General features: G+C 46.4%; 2 protein-coding genes across 2 annotated transcripts in view; one reads left to right on the top strand and one right to left on the bottom strand.

The window, feature by feature from the left end:
- Window positions 1-1091: 1091 nt before the first annotated feature.
- On the top strand, window positions 1092-2558 carry LOC125188871 (putative UDP-glucose flavonoid 3-O-glucosyltransferase 3). Its single transcript, XM_048085938.1, has one exon. The coding sequence runs from the start codon at window positions 1120-1122 to the stop codon at window positions 2506-2508; it is 1389 nt and encodes a 462-aa protein (XP_047941895.1). The 5' UTR covers window positions 1092-1119; the 3' UTR covers window positions 2509-2558.
- Window positions 2559-3027: 469 nt separating this feature from the next.
- LOC125188078 (putative UDP-glucose flavonoid 3-O-glucosyltransferase 3) overlaps window positions 3028-6867 on the bottom strand; it is a 4744-nt gene continuing 904 nt past the window's right edge. Inside the window, exon 2 of the mRNA XM_048084817.1 lies at window positions 3028-4430. Coding sequence (XP_047940774.1) covers window positions 3028-4430 — 1403 coding nt within the window. The remainder of the gene's footprint in view (window positions 4431-6867) is intronic.

The raw sequence follows: 6867 nt of genomic DNA, 5'->3' as shown, positions 1-6867 counted from the left end.
TTTATTAAACCCATTTTTTTTTACTCCCTCCGTTCCTTCATAGTTGAGTCATTTTTCCATTTCGGGAAGTTCCCTCATAGTTAGGGCTGACAAAACATACCGAAATACCGAAATACTGCACTTACCATACCGAAAAAATACCGAAAATACCGAATTTTCGGTATATCGCACTTTTCGGTACGGTATGATACCTTACCGGTAGATTAAGGTACGGTAAAGGTATGGATTTTGCATATACCGCGGTACACCGCATCATACCTCAATTACGGTATGTACTGCAAAATTACGGCATACCGTAATTTTGCGGTATATACCGTTAATAAATATATTTTTTTAATATATATATTATTTATAAAATTATAATATTTATATTTTTAAAACTAAAGAAAGATTAGAGGCATAATTCGTAAAGCAGTAGCAGCCATCATTAATTCATTATTCTGCCCTAATTCTAAATCTCAATTCTTCAATATTTTATGTATCAAACAGGTATGATTTGCGGTATACCGCAACACGGTACGGCATACCGAAATATCGGTAAGGTAAAGGTTTTCAAATTTTGACGTACAGATTGCGGTATACCGAAAAATTCGGTAAGGTATAGGTATGACATTTAGTCATACCGCAATTTGCGGTATGGTATGCGGTATGGCATTCTCGGTGCGGTATACCGTACCGTGCCAACCCTACTCATAGTTGAGTCATTTCCATTTATAGTAAATTTTTCTCTCTCTTACTTTATTCTCTCCACTTTATTCACTTTTTACTTTATTCTCTCTACCTTTTTTCTCTTTCTTACTTTTTTATCTATTTATTTAACACACTCAACATTCATTTCTTAAACTACGTGCCGAAAAGTTCCGTCTCAACTATGACGGAACGGAGGGAGTATTTCTTAAAACATGTGCCCACACTAAATGTGACACTTAATGTATGTAGAACAAGGGTAGTGGAAGGGATCACCTCATACCTTGTAATTTTATTAATTTTTTCTATCATTTTTTATATTTTTTGCACAATAACTTTAATATTATATTTATAGTATAAATTGAAGCTCCCCTGCCACAAGAAGAAGTGATCAAGTAGATAAGAAAATTGTGGTGGAGAAAAAAAATTATTATGAACAACTCCGAGCTTGTATTCATTCCATCATCCGGGCTGAGCCACCTCATCCCCACCGTGGAGACGGCCAAGCTCCTCCTCCTCCGCGACAGCCGCCTCTCCGCCACCGTCCTCCTCCTCCCTCCCTTCATCAAAGACCCCAACGCCGAAACCTACGTCGAAACCACCTCTTCCAACCCCACATTTTCCCCCCGACTAAAATTCATCCACCTCCCTCCCATCCAACACTCAAACACGCATTTCTTCGAGCAGTTCGACTGCCAAATCCCCAACGTCCGCCGCTTAATCTCCAAGCAGAATCCCCGCCCCGCCGCCGTCGTGCTCGACCTCTTCTGCACGGAGTTCGTCTCCGTCGCCGCCGAATTCGGCCTGCCGGCGTACCTCTTCTTCACCGGCGGCGCCGTCTGCCTCGGCGTGCTCCAGCACCTCGTCTCGCTGCGGTTCGACCGCAGCGAAGACGTCACGAGGTACAAAAACGCGGAGGTGGACTTGCACGTGCCCTACCTTTCGCTCCCGGTCCCTGCGAAGGTCCTCCCCGCGGTGACCGTGGATGAGATCTTCTTCCCGGAGATCTTCCTGAGCCATTTCAAGAGATTCTCGGAGACGAAGGGCGTTCTGATCAATACGTTTTACGATTTGGAGCCCTATGCGATCGAGTCGCTCTTGTCCGATGATAGGACGCCCGAGATCTACCCGGTCGGGCCGGTTTTGAAGGCGGAGAGCGCGTTTGTTGAAGAGGATGATGATGTGAAGAAATGGCTCGACGATCAGCCGGAAAATTCAGTTGTCTACTTGTGCTTCGGAACCGTCGGTGTGTTTGATGAAATGCAAGTTAAGGAAATCGCCAAGGGTTTGGAGGAGAGTGGGGCCCGTTTCTTGTGGTCGTTGAAGAGGAGAGAGAATTTGGAGGGAGAAGTAACCGAATTTTTGGGGGGTTTTTTGGAGAGGACTAAAGGGATTGGGAGGGTGATGGGGTGGGCCCCGCAGGCGGCCGTGCTGGCGCATCCTGCGGTGGGGGGGTTTGTGTCGCACTGTGGGTGGAACTCGACTCTGGAGAGCGTGTGGTTTGGGGTGCCGGTGGCGGCGTTTCCGATGCATGCGGAGCAGCAGCTGAATGCGTTTTATCTGGTCAAGGAGATGGGGATGGCGGAGGCGATCACGTTCGATTATCAGATGGATTTTACGGGGGTGAAGCCGCCTGAGAGGGTCGGGTGGGAGGTGATCGCGGGGGCGATAAGGCGGGTGATGGCGGAGGAGGGAGGGAGTGGGGTGAGGAGGAAGGTGGAGGAGATGGGGAGGAAGGCTAGGGAAGCTTTGGTGGAGGGTGGATCTTCTTACAATGCTCTCACTCTTTTTATTGAGGATGTTATGAGAAATGTGGATTGATTATGTATTTCATTTTCTTGCAATTTGAATTTGAAGTTTGGTATTGCTAATATGTAGTATTTTATTAGTGATAAAAAATTATAAATTATAAATCATCATGTAATAGTATGCATATATTAACAACGAAATTATAATTGAAGAATTAAATATATAAGCATATAGCCTTACATCTAACTTGTAGGTTCTATTCGTGATTTTCATTATTGTACTCCATATCAATTTGTCCCACGATATCTTATCTAATTACAATAGTGGAAATTTGTTTCTATGCCCATATTTTGTCTATTCTTAAATGGGATTTCGAAGGAAACAATAACTCAAGAATCAAGGAGAGAAAGCTAGAAAGAGAAAGATATGGTTTTCCTACACTAGTGAGTAGTACCGCCGCCCAAATCACCACCGCCATTCAAAGGATACCGCCGTCGCTTTCACAAAAATGTTCAAATAAACATCAGAAAAATGGAAAATTAATAAGAAGCGGCGGAATTAGCTATTTAAAAACAAAAGCAAAGAAACTAACTAACCAACTTTTCTTATCACATCCTCAATAAACTCAACCTGAGCTTTATAAGAAGATCCACCTATCTCCAAAGCTGCCCTTCCCTTCCTCCCCATCTCCTCCACCTTCCCCCTCACCCCACCCCCCTCGGCCGTCATCAGCCTCCGTATCGCCCCCTCGATCTCCCCTGCCCCGACAATCTCCACCTCCTCCTCCCCCCTAAAATCCGTCTTATAATCCAACCTAATCATCTCCGCCATCCCCAACTCCTTCACCAGATAAAACGCATTCAGCTGCTGCTCTGCATAGAGCGGGAAAGTAGCCATCGGCACCCCAAACCACACACTCTCCAAAGTCGAATTCCATCCACAGTGCGACACAAATCCCCCAACCGCCCTATGAGCCAACACCCCGACCTGCCCCACCCACCCGACCACCCTCCCGACCCCCTTCGTCCTCTCCAAGAACCCCTCGGGCAACACCTCACCGAAATCTTCGTACTCCACCACCACCTTCTCAACCCCCTCCGACACCGGCTTCCTCAACGACCATAGAAACCGACATTCACTGTTTTCAAGAGCTAGAGCTATCTCCTTCACTTGCTCTCCGCTGAAACTCCCATTAGTGCCAAAGCACAAGAAAACCACAGACTTCTCCGGCTGATCGTCGAGCCATCTCTTCACATCATCCTCCCTCGACACGCCGGCCAAGTCCAAAATCGGCCCCACCGGATAAATTCTAGGGTTTTTTCCCGCCATCGAGTCGATCGCATAAGATTCAAATTCGTGAAACGTATTCACCACAACTCCTTCCATCTCCGGAATTCTCCTTAAAATGTTCAAAAAGTGGTCGGCGATCGGGCCGCCGGCGATCAACACCGCCGGCAGGACCTTCGCCGGAACAGGGAGAGAAAAGCACGGCACGGGAAGCTCCTCGCCGGAGTTTTTAAACTCCGACAGCTCCTTTTCCTCATCAAACTTCAGCGAGAGCAAGTACTGAAACAGGCCTAACGTGCCGGCGCCGGAGGTGAAGAAACAGTAGGCCGGAAAGCCGAACTCCCGAGCAACGTCGACGAATTTGAGGCAGAAAATGTCGAGCACGATTCCGGCGATCCGGCGGCCGCGGCGGCGTTGGTCGATTGCGTGTCTGACGTTTGTGATCTGGCTGTCGATGAGGTCTAGCATGAAGGCTTTCGATTGCGGGGGAAGGGCGGAGAAGGTGAGGCGCGGGGAGGCGGAGAAGTTGGCGGTGTAGGCGTCGACGGCGGTGTCGTTGGGGAGCTGCATGGTGAGGACGGTGACGGAGAGGCGGGGGTCGCGGTCGAGGAGGAGCTTGGTGGCTTCCACGGTGGCGGTGAGGTGGCTCAGCCCCGGAGATGGGATGAATATTAGCTCGAATTTCTCCATTTTCCGGCGGTGGTTTTTTGTTTATATTGTATAGAGATATTTACTATATTAACGTAATTATGTTGGAAATAAATACTACTCCATTTCTTTTGTTTATTGTGTGATAATGATGGCATTATATAATAAAAACTGGTTATTTACTTTAATGTACAAAAGGGGGACAAGATCATTATTGGAGCATTTAGATTGGAATCGATCCAATTATAATTCAAATCAGAAAATCTTAACGTGAAATAAAATTAATAAGGCTGAAATTAAATTGAATTTTATGGTTTTTTTATCTTAAAAAATCAATTCGAAGGGAGAATTAAGTTAAAAATATTCAATTATTTTTTAATATTCGAACTTAATTAGTAGGAGTATTTCGATTTGATTATTCAATTATTTTGATGACTGAACGCCTTTTTAAATGTCTTAATAGAGAAGATATATGGTACTCTAAACATATATGTACACATAGGCAAAAGTAGCATTTTCTATAATTAAAAAGGAACTCCATATAAAGAAGAAAGACAAAAAAATTGAAAACCTAACGTATGTAATCAAAAGAAGCTTCTAAAGTATGTTACATAGTCTGCACAATCTCAACCAATTATACCAATTTAATTACCTTCACGTATACATCACACATGATCAGACGAAATCGTTCATTTATTAAAACCCTAATTATTAATCTTATAGTATACAAATACAATTGAGAGTTGAGACAGTCCGACAGTTGAAAATATAAAACCAACGCAAATTTTGCCAAACATCGACAAAAAAAAAACACGCACACAAACTCTGTACTATGTATTCCCTCCGTTCCATAGTAGTTCCATAATAGTGGAGACATTTCTTTTCAGCACGCTATTTAAGAAAAATTTCATTAAGTTAATTAAGTAAAGGATGAATAAAGTAAAAAATGGAAAATGTGGAGAGATGGCAGAATAAAGTAAGAGAGAGTAGAGTAAGTGAGAAGAAATGTGTTGACTTTTACGGATGAAATTAATAATTGAGAGCCGCAGGCCCAAAATTGTCACATTTTGGTGACCAAAAATGATACTAATTGAAAACCAAATTTCTTCACCTTTTGACTTATATAAACGCTTTGGCTAGAGTGAAAATTTATAGTGTGTGACCAATTATTTCTATCTTATTATCAAACTAAAGTGTGAAAGAAAAATGGGTGAAGAGGGAAGAAGGCGAGCCTAGTGTTCATCCCATTCCCCGTCGTGAGCCACCTCGTCGCGGCGGTGAAGACGTCCGAGCTCCTCGCCTCCCGCGACAGCCGCCTCTCCATCACGGTCCTCGTCATGAGCATGCCTACCGACACCAAGATCAGCTCCTACATCAAGAATCCCCAAATCAACTTCGTGCGCCTCAAACAAGACGATGAATCCGGATCAGGAGAAGAAGCCATGAAGCCTCCGAAAAGCATGTTTCATTTCGCCGGCAGCCACAAGGCCTCCGTCAAGGGCGTGGTGTCGGAGATGAAGAAATGCCGGAGAGTTGCCGGGATTTTCATCGACATTATGTGCGTCGACATGATCGACGTGGCGAAGGAGCTCGGCGTCTCGAGCTACGTCTTCTTCGCCAGCGGCGCTGCGATTCTCCGCCTCATGTTCGATCTTCAGAGGCTTGGGGATGATCGTGGCGGGGATTTGGCGGAGTTTGAGGGGTCGGATGAGGTGATTTCGGTCTCATCGTATGGTAGCCCGGTTCCGGCTAGGGTTTGGCCGGATCCAGTGTTTGACCGGGAGAGCGGCTTCCTTGAATTATCGAGGAAGGCGCGGGATGCCGATGGGATCGTGGTCAACACGTTTCTCGAGATGGAGCCTCGTGCGATTGGCTCAAACCCTGGCGAGGAGCGGATCCCGAGGTTTTACCCGGTCGGGCCGATCATCGGGGGTGAGGGGGAAGAGAGTGATGAGAGTAGGCGGAAGCGCGAGGAAATCGGGCGGTGGCTAGACGGCCAACCCGATTCCTCGGTCGTGTTTCTCTGCTTCGGAAGCTTTGGTGCTTTCGAGGCAGAGCAGGTGGTGGAGATCGCGGAAGCACTGGAGCAGAGTGGGAAACGGTTTTTATGGTCGCTTAGAAAACCGGTTTCTGAAAAGGGGATTGTTTTTCCCGGGGAGTACGAGAATCCCGGGGAAGTGTTGCCTGAGGGGTTCCTTGACCGTACGGCGGGGGTTGGTAAGGTGATCGGGTGGGCCCCTCAGGTAGCGGTGTTGTCTCACCCTTCAGTGGGAGGACTTGTGTCCCACTGTGGGTGGAATTCGACTCTAGAAAGTGTCTGCTGTGGGGTCCCCATGGCCGCCTGGCCGTTGGGGGCCGAGCAGCAGGCCAATGCATTCCAATTGGTCAAGGACATTGGGATTGCGGTCGAGATTAAAATGGATTATCGGAAGAATAGTGGTGAGATAGTGACAAAAGACGTTATCGGGAAGGCAATCGAGCAGCTGATGGACCCCA

The sequence above is a fragment of the Salvia hispanica genome, chromosome 5, assembly GCF_023119035.1.
Source record: "Salvia hispanica cultivar TCC Black 2014 chromosome 5, UniMelb_Shisp_WGS_1.0, whole genome shotgun sequence".
Lineage (NCBI taxonomy): Eukaryota > Viridiplantae > Streptophyta > Magnoliopsida > Lamiales > Lamiaceae > Salvia > Salvia hispanica.
Note: the sequence above shows the minus strand (reverse complement) of the source record. Positions and strands in the feature narration are given on the sequence as shown.

Bases quoted from the DNA above. Each gene is read 5' to 3' on its own strand.
- LOC125188871 (XM_048085938.1), top strand. From the start codon at position 1,120: ATGAACAACTCCGAGCTTGTATTCATTCCATCATCCGGGCTGAGCCAC.